The 16,649-nt window shown below is 39.4% G+C and overlaps 1 protein-coding gene across 1 annotated transcript in view; it reads left to right on the top strand.

Annotated features, from left to right (window-relative positions):
• The window catches only part of FREM2 (FRAS1 related extracellular matrix 2), a 143,082-nt gene that overhangs the window by 105,412 nt on the left and 21,021 nt on the right, over nucleotides 1-16,649 (top strand). Inside the window, exons 10-16 of the mRNA XM_027790674.2 lie at nucleotides 110-274; nucleotides 352-534; nucleotides 3,943-4,073; nucleotides 5,005-5,163; nucleotides 5,985-6,288; nucleotides 8,934-9,065; nucleotides 9,699-10,030. Of these exons, the coding sequence (XP_027646475.2) occupies nucleotides 110-274; nucleotides 352-534; nucleotides 3,943-4,073; nucleotides 5,005-5,163; nucleotides 5,985-6,288; nucleotides 8,934-9,065; nucleotides 9,699-10,030 (1,406 nt within the window). The remainder of the gene's footprint in view (nucleotides 1-109; nucleotides 275-351; nucleotides 535-3,942; nucleotides 4,074-5,004; nucleotides 5,164-5,984; nucleotides 6,289-8,933; nucleotides 9,066-9,698; nucleotides 10,031-16,649) is intronic.

Here is a 16,649-nt window from a genome sequence, read left to right as displayed (position 1 = left end):
GCCTTGGCCAGCAGAAGCAGTCTGTGGTTCCTTGAGCTTGGGAAGAAGTATTGTAATAGAGCAAAGAACACCTAAGTTCTGCATGATGTTACCTTCAGAATGATTGCAGGTGAAACTGAGAAGCCTTGCACGCTGGTGCTTATGGATGATACTTTCCATGAAGAAGAGGAAGAACTACGCCTGGTTCTTGGCACTCCAAGAAGCGATTCTTCGTTTGGTGCCTCTATTGGTGAACAAAATGAGATGCTGATAAAGATTCGGGATGATGCAGACAGTAAGAAATTTTTTTGTTGTTATTGGCTTTTGGAAGCCCATTTGTGTGCTCTAAAAACATTTTTCTTCTGTTTGCAGAGGCTATTATTAAGTTTGGTGAGACCAAATTTAGTGTGAGTGAACCAAAGGACACAAGGCAAGTAGCAGTTGTAAAAATCCCAGTGCTTCGTTTGGGAGACACTTCCAAGGTTTCTGTTGTGAGAGTTCATACAAAGGATGGATCTGCTACTTCTGGAGAAGACTATCACCCTATATCAGAAGGTAGGATCATTCAGATGATTATCACATCCTACTATTTGGTTTTGTTCATGACTTTAATGTAATATTTGAAAAATTAAGTAACTTTATGAATAGATTACTTTGCAACTACATCTATTAATACATTTTGCTATTTAAATTCAGGACAGACGTGATCCCATGTGGTAATGCAACTGCTCTTAGAATACTAGATATCAGTGAAGGTATTTGCAAAAGAATTGTGTCTACTTTGAAAACATCTGTAGCTCAAGTAATAAATGTGGAATAAATCTGTGAGTGCCACCTTAGTAACATTTGCAAAGTGTAATACCATTATTTTGCAAAAACATCTACTTATAGGATATGATTGTGTAGTTGATTCTCAAGCAGTTCATTAAGCTAATGGCTTTTGCTCTATGTAGGAATTAATGTCTACTTCTGTTCATTTTTTTACTTTCATAATAATTAAGCTTTATTTCTATATCTCTGCAATTCACTGCCCAATGCTCCTCACTAGTAATGAATAAGGAGAGTTGTGCAACAGAATAAGAAATTTCTTAGTTGATAAACTTATTTCTATTAGTCGCCCATCAACATGGTTTAGTGAATGACTAACAGACTTTGTAGCACTATGAATTTTTTTCTTCTAAAGTTTACGATAATACATGATACTAAGATTAATCATTCATTGCTGGAGTGCTTTTACAGTTTTGTATAAACTGTTTTGGTGCCCAGTCCAGCTGAAAGATAGGACTTATTTTTGAACATCCAGTAACAACAGTGGGCTATCTCCGAATTCCATAAAGAGGCATTTCCCACTAGTAATATTTGAAGAGAAAAATTGTTAGCAACAAGAAAGTTATCAACCCATAGCTTGCTAATTACAGTCACTTTGCCTTGTGCATTTTAGAGTTTTGCTCTTTCCTTTTGAAAACCACAGGAATTTTTAATGTCAGCTAATCCTTACCCTGTACGCATTATCTATACACATTACCTATACACATGGCCTTGCTTTACCCTCTCCCTGCTGTGCACTGACAGCACACAGGAGCAGAGTTTTCAAGGGAAACATGCTACTGCAGAACAATAACAAGAACCTTTGAGAAAGGTCTGTGATCTGCAGGATTTCCCCACAGAAGAATCAGAGCATCTGTTGGTTTAGGGACCCTGCCTGTTCAGTCGTGGGTATAAACCCCACATCCCTAACTGGGTTATCTGAAGGAAGTGTGACAAGCTGAAATTCAGTAAAATTCTTAGCTCTCACACCAGCATGTTTATTACCACAAAGAGTATTTTCATGGCTTAGTAAAATTTAAGGCTGGAAGTATCATTAGACTCATCATGGATTGCAGGATTCTCCCAGTTTCCCCTAGCTACTTCTGTAGAACCCAATAACTTTTGGTTAGAGGAAGTATACACTTCAGAAGGGGCATCCAGTCTTGGTTTGAAGGCACCGGAGAGGATGAGTGTTTCTTAGTGTTTTGCTTCACTGACCAGTCCTTATCGCTTCATCATCACCATACATACTTGAGCAGAGCTCTTTAGCATCTGGTATTTTTTGTTTGCGACGGTATTTCAATATACTAATCAGAACATCATTTTCTGCAAGTCTTTTTTTTTTTTTTTTCCTTCTGGTCCTCAGTTTCTGTTGGTCTTTTCTGTACCATCTTTGATTGATTTGACATCCTTTAAAAACAAAGACAGTAGAAATACACCTACTATCACTCTCACCCATTCCCTAAACGAACGTTAAATAGTTTCTGTACTACTTCTTCCTTTAGTAATTAATACATCCAAGAACCACAGCACTCTTCTTACTGTCAGTATGGTATGCTGACCCTGGCTGGACACCAGGTGCCCACCGAAGCTGCTCAATCACTCCCCTCCTCAGCTGCACAGGGGAGAGAAAATATGATGAAAGACCCATGAGATAAGGACGAGGTGATCACTCAGTGTTTACCGTCATGGGCGAAACAGGCTCAGCTTGGGGAAATTAAGTTAATTCATTACCAATCAAATCAGAGTAGGCCAATAAGAAATAAAACCAGATTTTAAAACAGCTTCTCCCCTACCCCTCCCTTCTTCCCAGGCTCAACCTCACTCCCAAATTCTCTACCTTCTCCCCACAAGTAGCACAGGGGGACAAGGAATGTGGGTTTTGGTCGTTCCTCACATGTTGCTGCTGCTGCTTCCTCCTCACACTCTTCCCATGTTCAAGCATGGGGTCTCGCACACAGGAAGCATTCCTCCATGAACTTCTCCAACGTGGGTCCTTCCCACGGGCTGCAGTTCTCACACCCTGCCCCAGCCGGGTCCCCCCACGGGTGCCGTCCCTCAGGCACAGCCGGCTCCAGCCTGGGTCCCCCCGGGGTCCCCAGCCCCGCCAGCAAACCTGCCCCAGCCCGGGCTCCTCTCCCCGCGGGGCCACAGGCCCTGCCAGGAGCTGCTCCAGCGTGGGCTGCCCACGGGTCACAGCCTCCCTCGGGCACCCACCTGCTCCGGCGTGGGGCCTCCAGGGGCTGCCGGTGGGGATCTGCTCCAGTATGGACCTCCTTGGGCTGCAGGGCACAGCCTGCTTCACTGTGGTGTTCACCACGGGCTGCAGCGGAGTCTGCTCCAGTGCCTGGAGCACCTCCTCCTCTTTCTCCTTCACTGACTTTGCTGCCTGCAGAGTCGTTTCTCTCACATTTTCTCACTTCTCCCTTCTGACTGCTGCTGTGCAGCAGTTTTTTTTCTCCTTCTTAAATAATGTTAGCACAGAGTTGCTACCACCACCACTGATGGACGCAGCCTTGGCCAGTGGCAGGTGCATCTTGGAGCTGGCTGGCCCTATCCCTGTCAGACATGATGGAAGCTTCTGGCATCTTCTCACAGAAGCCATGCCTGCAGCCCTCCCACGACCAAGACTTTGCTGCACAAACTCAATAGAGACAGATAAGACTGAACTTTTTATCCATCATGGCAAGCAAAGTTTTTTCAGAGATAATGCTTTTCAAAATGCAGTACCCTTTTGTGTAACTCTAGTCTTGTATCTTGGTTTTGGTATATGCCATTGTAATTAAATGCATCTTGTATGACTAAGGCATGATAAATACTTTCTATTGAGATCTCCTCAGTCTTTTGGTCATTCATGTTACCAACGTTTATGTAATAATTAGTCCCAGGTAATTTTCAAGGAATTACTTTCTGTGAGACTAAATCTTGGTCTTTGCAAATCTCTTTTGATGATGATAATGCTTTATTTTCAGTGATTTCCATGTGTTCACTGCTATTCATTATTATTATTTTTAGCATCAAAGAGGTTAAACTAAATATATGAACATCTGTAATTTTAAAAGTGAGTATTAACTGCCATCTCTCGTGGCTGGGTCTAGAATTACAGCTTGTTATGAAAAAACAGATTTATTTTTAAGTGTCTTTTTATATTTTTAGAAATTGAGTTTAAGGAAGGTGAAACACAGCACTTTGTGGAGATTGAAGTTCTCTTTGATGGAGTAAGGGAGATGAGAGAAGCCTTCACTGTTCACCTGAAGCCTGACGAGAACATGGTCGCAGAAATACAGGTAACAAACTGATGCAAAGTCCTCAACAGCAAAATCTGGTAAACAGACCTTACTTTCTGGCTCACAGCTTTACTCTTCTTCTAAGGTTTATACACGCCATGTATATGGCTTGTATATCTTGGCTTGTATCTTAAAAGACAAAGAAGATCATCCCAGCTGACACAGTAGTACCTACCCAAAACAGATTGTTGCCAAGGGAATAATGTTCGTGGGGTCATGGAAACAATGAGAGACTGAAGTCTTCAAGATACCATTCCAGACACATTCTCCTCATAGAATCAGTCCTAAAAACTGATATCCTCTTGGAAACACACCCTGGCAACACAATATAACCTCTATGCTGTAAAAAGAGCAATTAGGTGAAATATAACTTCTGCTTTCAAAACCCTTTTAATATTCTCGTTGTGTGAAATGAAATAGCCACACTTTCGTATTTAGCATTATAACATATGTACTTCTAATTTGAACAGTATATTCCTCTGATTCTGCATATAATGTTCTTCAAACCCTTTGACCGCTTCATCAGTATCACAATATATATAGTCTGACTCCAGGTGGCCAGACAGCAGAGACACAGCCTTTGCTGATGACAAGCGTCCCATTTCCACCAGGCGTTAAAGCATACACTGTACATTAGGGTTCTGCCAGAGTACTGAAGTGATTCAAGAAAGCTGGGACAAAAGGTACCCCACTGGGTCTGGTATCTTCAGTGTTATGAAAAGAAAAACATAATTTTAGCTCTTGCTTTTGTAGTCTGCAATATACTTTCCAGTGCCTCAACCCTTTTTCAACAGCTCATCCAGTTGAGGTGTTAGAACTTCTTTGAGGACAATGTTCCAAAGGCTACACATATTCTGATCAAGGTCTAGCCTGAATCCCCTTGTTTATTTAAATATTCACAGAGAACTATTTCTGCCTTTTCATTGTTCAGACAGCCAAGGCCATTGTTTACATTGAAGAAATGAACAGCATGGCAGATGTCACCTTTCCCTCTGTCCCGCAAGTTGCATCCCTTTTGATATATGATGATATTTCTAGTGCCAAAGACAGAACAAGTCCCATAGCTGGCTATCCTGTCATCTGTATCACAGTGAGTATCTCTGTGGAAAGATGGAACAAAATCAGTATATGGATTTTGTTCAATGGACTTTAGGCGCTCAGTATCAATCCATATTGTTGTGAGTCACACATGAGACTAGAACTGTCCTAAGAGTTAATCTACTTTGTCTGGATAACAAATCAATTTTCAAGAGGACAAAAAGCATAGAAAGATTTTTCACTTGTTCATCACTAAGAGCAGTTTGATGTTCACACTAAGTCTGTGATTGCATGATTTTACTATTTCCTGCATTGTCTTGCCTCAATTTGTGGAGTTAAAATCCCTGGCGATAAATTGTTTTCAATGAGTGATACAGACTGAAAAATTAGTACTGTCTGTTGAAGTCCTACAGGCTTCTTTCATTGTAATTTTGCAACTGAAAAGTTTGCATGAATGTTCATATGCATTGAGGAAGGTTTTGGACTCTCTGCATCTTCAGCTGGTTTCTCACACCGTTCCTTATGCACAGGAATGCATCTTATGTTGAATAGTTCTCCTAAATATAAAAACCAAAAGAAATATTGAAATGCAAAATATATATGTGAGAGTGTAGTCTGTACCTTCATAACATAGTTAGATTTTCACCAATAAACCATAATTTAAAATAATATTTTTATTTCAATAAGCATGGTTAGACCTGCCTTTTAATATACCATAACAGTGCTGAAAGTGTTACTGTCAAAATAAATTGATTTCTTAATAGATTTATTGGAGTTGTCAATTCCATGTTTTTGAGATTAGTGACTCTTGGTAAATTAAAATTCCTTTGCCATGAAGCAAAAAAAATTTAACACATCTGCCTTGTTCTGCAGGCTTGTAATCCTAAATACGAAGACTTTGACAAGACTGGTTCTATATGTGCCAGTGAGAACATCAATAATACTCTGACACAATACCGGTGGCTTGTAAGTGCACCCACTGGTCCTGATGGTGTGACTAGCCCCATGAAGGAGGTTGACTTTGATACCTTCTTCACTTCCTCCAAGATGATTACACTTGACTCCATTTACTTTCAAGCTGGTTCTCGTGTCCAGTGTGCGGCTCGTGCTGTGAATTCAGATGGGAATGAGGGTCTTGAGCTTATGAGCCCTATTGTAACTATAAGCACGTCAGAAGGTAAGACATCATTACATATTGCAAAACCCCCAGACCTCTTTTGGATCCCAGATTCCATCCTAACAAAATCTGATTAGATGATCAGGTGTTTTGACATTACAGTCTCAGCTTTTCTTCTGTTGTTTGTAGAGGCGGTGCAAAAACTCTTTTCTTCACACAGCAGAGAATTGTGTGAAGAAAATGGTTTTTCTCTTTATTAATTTTCCACATCTTTAAAAGCACAACTTTAAAAACAAACTTTTATGTTTAGGAGAATAGTATGTAATGTGCAATGGAATTAGTGAAAGCTGGTTTCTGTTGGCCTTTGAATTCAAATGTAGTAATGTTGTGTTGCAATCTCAGCTCCTGTTAGACATTGGAGAACCCACATGGGAATGCTGTTAGGAATGCTTAGCCAGAAGAAAAGCTTCATCTGGCATTCTAGCCTCACTGGACACCCCAAGATTCAGTATCTTCCTCGACTAAGGACTAATGCAACTGTTGTCCAATAATGGGGTGTAGATAAAATTTTTTCATGGTTGAGTTATTCATAATATTCATCCTTCTTTCTGATACTTTCTTTGTCTCTCTCTGATACCTAATCAGTACCGAACTGACGATGCTTTCTCTCAGCCAGCAGTTACTGTAGCCTACCTCCTTTGCCCAGCCAGCTCTTTTCATGAAACTTGTACTGAACAACATTATGAAGCAGAGATGAAGAGCTGACATGCACATGAGTACAGTCTGAGAGCATATGATATTTTGTTGCAGAAAGCACAGATACTTATGTTTATTTTATAATATGGAGAGTGAGTAATTGTCAGCAATCAAGGTAAATTACAAAGCCTTCTATTTTATTACCCATCTGCAGCCATTTTGCATTCTTTGTGTCATCTCTGCTGCTTTCATAGCAAAATTAACTCTTCTGGGTTTTGTGAGACCTTATGATAGATAATAAATTACATGATTGTTCATTTGCAGTATCATTTTCATTTCCTTGGCCTTTCCAACTAAATATTTTAATTAAAACAGTTTATTCTGCTAAGTTAGGGCTCTAAGTAGCTTAATTAATAGAATCTCTATTAACCCCTATCCTTTATTCCACATTTTGACTGTAGGCTCAAGTCACCTTTGTTTGTACTATCAGGAATCCTACACCCTAAAGAGGACTCTGTCTAAGGGTATTGCCTACAAGGCGCAGTGTAGTGCTCATTAAAGGCAGACAACCTTATGCTGGGTGAGCTAGTTCTGTCATGTGAAACAGACTGGCTCAGTTATAATGTGTTACTTGGATTACACTTGACAAATTAACAGGGCTGGTTAGCTCAGGCTCAGGACTGAATTGTCATGCATATATTACCTGAGGTAACCTGTGATGTGGAAATGAACAATCCTGAAGATCGTGTACAACATAAAGGAAATTCTAAGATTCTGTTTTGAAAGAAATGCAATGTTCAGAGCAACCTGACAAAATCTTGAATATTTTCAGTTTTGAGGATGCTTGACCTCCAGTGCATAGACCAAATTCTCAAATGTAAGGCAGATTGTGAAAAAATTGTATTTAGCCTCTTTAGTATGCTTTACTTGCATTTGAGAAAAAATACAAACAAAAGATGCTATCATGTACAGAAGAGAAATTTTGTTTCCTCATGCCAGAAGTTTCCAACTTGGAGTTGCTGAGCCAGATGAGGTGCACCAGAACCAGTACGTTCTCCAAGAGGAGAGCCCTGCCTCCTCTTTTCTTGTAATCCCTCAGAAATGGGCAAACAGTAGAAATGTGGGCAAAGGCAACTGTTTTGATTTTCCATTTCTACTGATTTCTTTCTTAGAGTACCTTGTGATCCTTTGGCCATTGCATGACAATGTGCTATGATTCTTGTGGCCAGAATGCAGACACTTCTGCATTGAATGATTCAACTACAAGCCGCATGGATTTCAAATTATATGATTGCAAACCTAATCTTCTGGTCCTACAAAGCAGGACTAATACCAGAACAAGTTGAACTATCCCTCAAAAGGATTGCCAAAATAAGTTACAGATTCTTCTTTCTTGCACAAATTCAACATGCAACTGAACAAGGCCCTGAGCAACTTGATCTAACTTTGAAGGTGGCTTTACGTTGGTATATGCACAGTATTTCTAAAGATCCTTTGACACAATATTCTAACTACATTTCAGTCACTAATGGAACAGAGGGCTCAGAGAGTCCTATGAAGGCATATATAGGTTCACATCCCAATCCAGTGCCAAAACCAACTGAACACTACTCAGGTATCTTCCATAAATCTGTGTGTGTGCTTAAGAGGGTGGGAGGAATAAAAGTGTATGCCTCTGAGGACCTGTGTAAGAAAGTATTGGCACTTGACACTGACTTCACGCTATAGTTGACACATGCAGCTGAAAATGTACAGGTGCGGTATCATCACCTGGTTCTGAAAATGTGGTCCAGCTGATCTAGCAATGATTTCTGTTTGAACCCTCTTTTGCATAAATTCCTGTTCAAACCTCTGGTAAATGCTACTGAAAGCATTTACTTGTCATTCATGAAAATTCCCCTTGTTTTGGAAACTTGTACAGTGGAAAAGAGCACATCTAAAAATAGTGCAAGGGAAAGTACAGGTTATTTCCTCTAGACATAAAGTTACTGTCTCTTTTTTTCCATTAGGTCTTTGTCAACCTCATATGTCAGGAGTAGTTGGAGCAGAACCATTCTCTGCCAAACTGCGCTATACCGGCCCAGAAGATCCTGATTATGCCAACCTCATCAAACTGACTGTCACAATGCCACATATCGATGGTATGACAAAATCAGCTGTGTAGTTGAGAGAACACATACAACAAGCTGTTATTTGTGCTATTTTATTGGTCATGCCATTTTAAATCATGTCATTTTAAATAGCCTAAATAATAATATAATCTTTTAACACATGGGACCAGAGAAGAATCTGATGAATGTAAAAGTGCAGTTTGCAACAAGGTGCATAAGATACTGTATTGATACATAGTCTTTGATGTGAAGATTGTTTTCAGATTAATTGCATAGTTTACATAAGTTGAACTAGACCTGCACTTTGTAAAACTCCTTTGAAGTGCATAGAGATATACCAAAGAAGAATTTATTTATTAAAAAAATATAAAATCAGTTAATTACTATGTGCTTCTGAAAAAATCGCACTAAGTCCTGACTAAAAATTATGTTGGAGATTTAGAAAATTTTTATTTCACATTTCATGGTATAAAGATATAGCTGTTGTGGATAACATTCGCATACACACTTAGCATATCAACTTTCTTTGAATTCTAAAGTACATTATAAGTAAAAAATACAGAAGCACTGCATAACAAGCTTAGTGTTTGACAAACTTTGGCTAAATTAAGCAGCTCTGACAACTGAAATTTAGTGATAGTGATATAAATTAATATTTTTTAGGCATGCTGCCTGTTATTTCTACAAGAGAGCTCTCCAACTTTGAGCTGACCCTTAGCCCTGATGGAACTAGAGTTGGAAACCATAAATGCTCCAACCTCTTGGATTACACAGAAGTGAAGACCCACCATGGTTTCTTAACTGATGCTACCAAAAATCCAGATGTGATTGGAGAGACCATTCCCTATCAATACAGCCCAATAATTAGGGGCTTCAATACCCTACGCTTCTACCGCAATCTGAATCTGGAAGCCTGTTTATGGGAGTTTGTTAGCTATTATGACATGTCCGAGCTCCTCACAGATTGTGGAGGCACTATTGGGACAGATGGACAGGTACGGAAGTGTAACTTGATTTTGTACTGTATTCTTAAAATGAAAGATTTCCCTTGTAATGCATCTGTGCTAGTAAAAATAAGTGGGTTTAGAATTAATTTATTTGGAAAATGTTTTGGTTTTTTTTCTTAAGAAGAAACAGACTTCCCCCAAAGCCAACTTATGTTATAAATCTATTGATATTCATTAAATGCTAATAGGTTATATATGAAATCCTTGTCTGACTGAAAGTAAGGGAATAATTTAGTTTGAATGAAATTTGCTATTGTTATCTCCCAATACAGTTTTGAAGTATTTTAGGACAAATCAATCACACTTTTACTGTATAGTGAGCCACCTTAGTCTTTTCTTAGAATGAAAAGCTTCTAAAGGATTGCTTTTAGCATATTTATAGTCTGGGCTATTTAGTGTTAGTCATGGTGTATCTTAAAAAAGAGTTTAAAAAATTGTGAAGAGCCTTCTTGCTGATAACATTGGACTGCAGTGTCCTACCAGCTGCTTGGCTCTGCTGATCTTGCTCACTGGGTAACAAGACCCACCAGTGCAGACAGCACAGTGATCTTGCATCACCCAGCAGAAAATTCCTTGGTCAGGAAGCAATGAGAAGCTGCTAATATGGAATGGACAAAGAACAGAGCTGTGAAAGTGGTTGGGGAGTTAAAACAAAGAGACTGGTGAGACCGTCAGGTGTTCTTTGGAAAATTATTTCTATAGATCCATAGTAATGTGGAAGCAAAAGGATGCAAGATTTTTTCTGGTACATTGAGAGCGAAGTTAATCCCTAGGTCTTCCTTGTATAATTACCATATAAGCCTGTCTGATACCACTTAGGCTCTGGACTACAAAAGCTGTAGCTATGAAGATCAGTCCTTTATGACACAGAAAAGTCTCTTTGGGGAATAATCCCACAGGCTGGAAGAAAGACTGGAAATGCAGTACCTCATCTCAGAGAAGTCCATCCACAGCATGACAACTGTGTGATAAAGCTAACTTACTTTACTGGCTTGCTAGCCTTCCTTGTTGAGCCACTGTGGAAAGGATCAGGCCACTGTGTGAAATGGCCATAATTTCTCTGCTTTTTGGCAGGTGTTAATTTTGCCAAGGATCCATCTGTTTATCAGACCTCAGTAGACTTATATGCACAAATTCTTATTGTAAGTCCGAAATGACATGAGGCCTTAACAGATGAGAAAAGTGTGTTGTTGCCCAAAGAAGCCTATGGGCATGTGCAACAACAAAGCTGTTTTACTACTAAAAGCATAGGTGCCAATGGACATGTAGATACCTAATCAGATAAACTGCTTTTCCTTTTTTTTATACTTACACACCTAAAGTCCACCATACTCTGTGGGTGTCCGCAGGTGATCAGTCAGTTTGCTGGACAAGAAATTGCACCAGGTTCTCTTTAGCCCTGAGTTCAGTTCCTAACATTCTGTCCCGTTTAACTAGAGACTACATACTCTGTAAGGTATAAAACCAGAAGGTCTCTGCCTTCATGTTGAAAGCTCACTTGATGTTGGTGCATCTGCTTGGGATTGCCCCTCTGCTACAGGCAGATCCTCCTACAGGCACATTCCACTGGGACTATGAACTGTCAGAGGGAAGAAGGTGGCATGCAAGTGTGGAATGTAAAACTTACACATTCCCACAAGATAAAAATGACAGTAATCTTCACTGTTCTTAGAATGATTTAATTTCTTCAACTCATCATCTTTGACTATCTCCTTATGCCCATGTAAATATGCAATCATATATTCTTATTTCCCACACAACTCAATGATAAGCACATAAGCACACACAGCTGCCAAGCAGCTGTGGCTCTGATTCTGTGACCTATGCAAGGCACTTCTCCCACAGTGAAAAGAAAGGAAGGCCTGGTATGAATCCTTTCCATTTTGAATATTTTTGTGTCATTTAGGGAAAAGGCTGAATAGCTGTTTTAGACAAATATGTGTTTAAATAAAACCTATATGCGTGTAAACAAAGGAGAGGATACATTCCACTGTTTTGGTAAATGAAAAGAACCTGTATACTCAGTTGTGGAGGACATGCATAAATGCTAATGTGAACAAGGCAGAGAGCTGTTCTTGCTTTAAGCTCCAGAAGCATTATGTACTTTAGGTAAGACCACTCATTTAAAAGCAGAATGGGGTGAACATGAGCTATGAGAGCCATGAAACTGCAGCTGAAGTTATTCTTTAGTGCCTCGTAGGTTATGGCTAAGAGGTTACAGTGTGTTAAGTGAAATATCAAGCTGAATTACTTCTAGCAGTGAAGCACTGCCCCACAGCCAGTATGCGCTTCGCTGCCTTCCCCGTTTCCCCCACCTCCATTTAATTCTTCTCCAGGTTTGGTCTTTATCTTCACATGACCCCCTCCAGCTGAGAGGGGAGGCAGTCAGTGCCCTATCTCTGTGGTTGTCACCATTGTTGGTTTTTTCTCCTTCAGTGAACAATTAATAATCCTCCTCTGTGAGAGGAAAGCTGGCAGCTATGGTTTTCACCATGTTTTTTTAGCACACAAAGGAAGCTTAAGTTCTATTATACAGACAGAAGAGATAAATAACAAAAACACTCTTACCACATCCTGCTACCACTGCAAATTTAATAGCATCAGTTTTGGCTAGATCTCTAAGCTCAAAATTCTGTTTTTTGATTCTAGCTCTCCAATACCTGTATGGTCAAACAAAGACAGTACTGTTGCTTCAGAGAGATTTCACAAAAGTAACTGGCAACATCTTGTGTGATTGTGGAACTTCACTTTATAGGTGTTCCTTCTATGGTAGGGGAAGAAGATGAGTTTCAATCAGCAAGAAGTGAGGTGGGAGACCTGCAGCTGGTGTAGTTCTTCTGGCAGTGCTCCTAGTGTTTGTTGCAGGCTGCAGCTGTCTTAGCCAGTTCCCATGAACTCCTGAACTGTCATAATGCATACAGAGAAGGTCTGAGATTTCTTTTTTTTTTTTTCTTTGAGACCTTTTGCTTGTGACCCATTCTGTTTCTCAATTACTCTGTGCTTGAGCAAACCCTGCATGAGTTAGATGCAGCACTCCTTTCAGTCTACAGCTAGACGCTTTGTTCCTGGGGTCTGACCATATTCACCACATCTGAAAAGTCAGGAATTTATGTGTCTAAACATGGATTTAGATGTGCAGCTTAAGCACCTTATATTTAAAAATAAAGATCTGCTCCTCTTTAAATTGAGCTAATTCTTTTGGATTGTAGTTCTGTTCTGGCTAAAGTTAAGGTCAGCTTTGATGGTTAGCAGCAACAGCGTTCTTTTGGACAACCTGCAGTAACAGCCTAAGTGTCAGTGTCTGTCTTTGGATATGTATAGGCCTCAAAAATGTGGAACTTGCCTACCTAAGGGCTGTCTTCCTGTATTTTCAAGTAATTAGTAAATGTTGAACTTCATGGGACATTGTGAGAGTCAAGTACTACAGGCACCTCATTCTTAAGATGCAGGTGTAGAACAATGACATATTTATGAAAGGAAGTTAAAAAATGAAACAGTGAAAACCAAACAAGTGGCTATCCTTAAATAAAGTATATATAGAAGTGCTGGCCTAGACTTATTTGATAGTATGGAGTATCATTTGATCTCATTTCCTACTGTTATAACTGTTTGCTGTAGCCAGACATTTTGGCATTTAAAATCTTCTGTGTGGTTCTGGCCAAGTATTTATATATGGATGTTACTTTCCCTAGTTCCAGTCCATTGCCAAACCTGGCATAGGGAAGCAAGGAAATTACCGTTCAAACAAATTTTATTAACAACAGCCAATTAAGAAAGTCTTTGACAGAAACAAGAAAGTAAAGAACACATATTAAAATACTTGAATGTACAGATTGATACCTTGAAGTTACTGTAATTGAACACAGCTGAGCACTGTGTTTTGTCTCTAAGTAAAACAGTTATTTCTGGCCAAAACTGAAAATGCCTTTTTTCCAGTATGTTCAGTTCACATTTATGCCACACAGGTTATGGCACAGAGTGTTTGGAAATCCCATGTGAAAACAGATTTTAAAATCACGAATGTACAGCCACAGCTTATATGAGGCAGCGTGCAGAGTTTTTTTATTACACAGAAACATTATATTTCCAGCTTTACCAGTTCTAGTTTTACCAAAATTATACTTTAGGGGGAAAAGTCAGCTCTTCTGAAAATCTTACTAGATGCTGTAAAATGCAAATAGACAGAAATATCTAATTTCAGATTTTTTTGTTCAGTGCAGCCACCACAGTCAAGTTTAAGAAAGCCCTGCAACTTGTATTCCCTTGACATGGAAGCTCGCTAACAGTCAAACGTTTTTTTTCTCCAGCTGCAAACACATGCATTCACTAAGCGCTGTGAAGAAAACACTCTACTATAAAGTTAATGCACCAGCTGTGTAACAAAGTCAGAGGTTAAATTTTTCAGGGAGCTGGCATTTCAAGGCTGTATTGCATTCACCTCTCCATTCAGACTTCTTTAAACAAACCTGCTTTGCATTTCACCTGTGACCTACCTGGCTGCCTGCCTTCTTGGGATGAAATCTTAACTTTACCACTTTGATATTGTGTAAACAGTTACTTGATAACATTGTTAAACTTCTGTGACTCAGATTCACAGACATAGCAAGTAAATGCAACAGAAAATGAGGTTTAGGCCAATTTGGAGGACAAAAAGACAGTTTTCATGAAAACTTTGTTTCATTGGGATATACAATATAAAACATGAACTTGTGTTATTTATAATTCTGATTTTATCAGTACTAACAATGCACACACACACTGCCAAGTTCTGCCCTCTGGAAATGTAAGCCAGATAAATAAAGCACAATATAAAAGTAGAACAGAGTCCATGCCCCAAAGCATTAACTGAAAATATTTTTTGTTGTAAATATTCTCACTTGTTACATGACAGATTCTCAAACTAATTATGTTTTTTTACTTAATGAAGTTTGACAGTTTGCAACAGAAAAGGGAACAAAAGGAGAACACCTATAGAAACTCCCATTAATATTTCCTAAGTCTTAAATGGGAATTGTCAGTGTTCAAAAACAGATCTTGTGCTCTGCAAAATTTTGACTTGCAAAAAAGTAATGTATGAAATTCTGCTTCTTATATCAATATCCAGTATAAATTATGTTCTTCCCTCACACACATGAATTTTGAGATGTGCTATTTGAGTGATCTGTGATGTACACTTTTTCAGATACTAACAGTAAGAGTTCCCTGCTTGGAAAAATTTGAGTCTTCTGCCTTCTCAGGTTCTCCAGACCTAGCACTGTCACAGATTATTAGACACAATTTGCCCAATTTAGCTGAGCTGTTGCTGTAGTGTGTATTTCTCTCCTGCTATCTGAAGGCTAAAAGTCACACCCACCTACTATTGTTTAAAATTAATGTTAATGAATATAGTTTTGTCAGTACAACTGCTAAAATCTCCTGTGCATAGAATGCATAGATACATTATGCACCTGTCCTGTCTCTCTACAGCAGTTAAGCTGATCCTACACTTACACAACTCTATGTTACCATTTTGGTTTCATCAGTGTCACATTGAGATAAAATATGAACAGCTGGCTACTTTCAATAGGCTTCGCAGGCAGTGCTGGAAAATAAAGATAACTCAATGGAAAGAATGTTTTCTCATGTTCACCTAAACGGTGTTAGTAAGAGGGCTAGAGAAGTAAGACTCCCCCATCTGTGTAACACATTCCATCAATTCATTTGGGGGGGGTGGGGGGGGTGGTAGGGGTCTGCTCACTCTGACACAGTTTTCTTCTGCAGTTAATTTCCTTTTTATGTTATTTGAAAGGTCCTCTGTATTTCACGTAGCATGTCTTGAGATTTTTCTTTTCTGCCTACTGAAGATTAGTTTGCCCTTCATGGCATTTTCCTTGACAGCAGGAAATGAGGGGGCCTTGCAAGTTTTCGTTTCCTGTTAGGAAAGAGAACTATTTATTCAGTAATTCTCTGGCTATCGGTATTGTAGGTTTTCCTCCACACCCACAAGTCCACAAGTGCCTGAAGAAGGATTTGTATGCATAAAAACTCAATCAGCTGGTTTAGCAAGAACCCCTTCCTCTCTCTACATGCCATGAATCACACATAAGGGCAGCTGTACTGATGGAAGCACACAGACGTTCATACCGATAGCCAGAGAATTACTGAATAAATTCCTAGGCTGGGGCAAGCAGCCCTGCTGCCCGGACATATGGGTTTTGCTAAAAAGGAAGACCTTTCTAAATTCTAGGGTTCTAGAAATGAAGACAGTTCTTTAGCACCATAGTTTCAGATTTGCCCACAAAGCAGTGGTGATATATGGCAAAGGAGCAGTGTTTCAGGCAGGCTAGACCCAGAAGGGATCCCATGGTTAGATTTCCACCAGTACAAATGAGTTGAGCTAATACTACGCTCCCATTGAATGGAGGCAAGAAAACCCTAACATGTGGCTTACAAACCCCATTAATGGATTGTGTTATGTGCACTGCATGTGAAGAGCCAATAGTACCTTGGACTTGAAATTCAAGAAAAACTTTGAAAGAAGGTGTTTGGGTTTTTTTCACTTGAGGTAGCATAAGACACCGAACTAGAAGGGGTTTGTGGATCGCTCTGTCCAGGCCACTGCCTTAAC

Source organism: Falco peregrinus, chromosome 4 (assembly GCF_023634155.1).
Source record: "Falco peregrinus isolate bFalPer1 chromosome 4, bFalPer1.pri, whole genome shotgun sequence".
Taxonomy (NCBI): Eukaryota; Metazoa; Chordata; class Aves; order Falconiformes; family Falconidae; genus Falco; species Falco peregrinus.
This window is presented reverse-complemented; position numbering and strand designations above follow the sequence as displayed.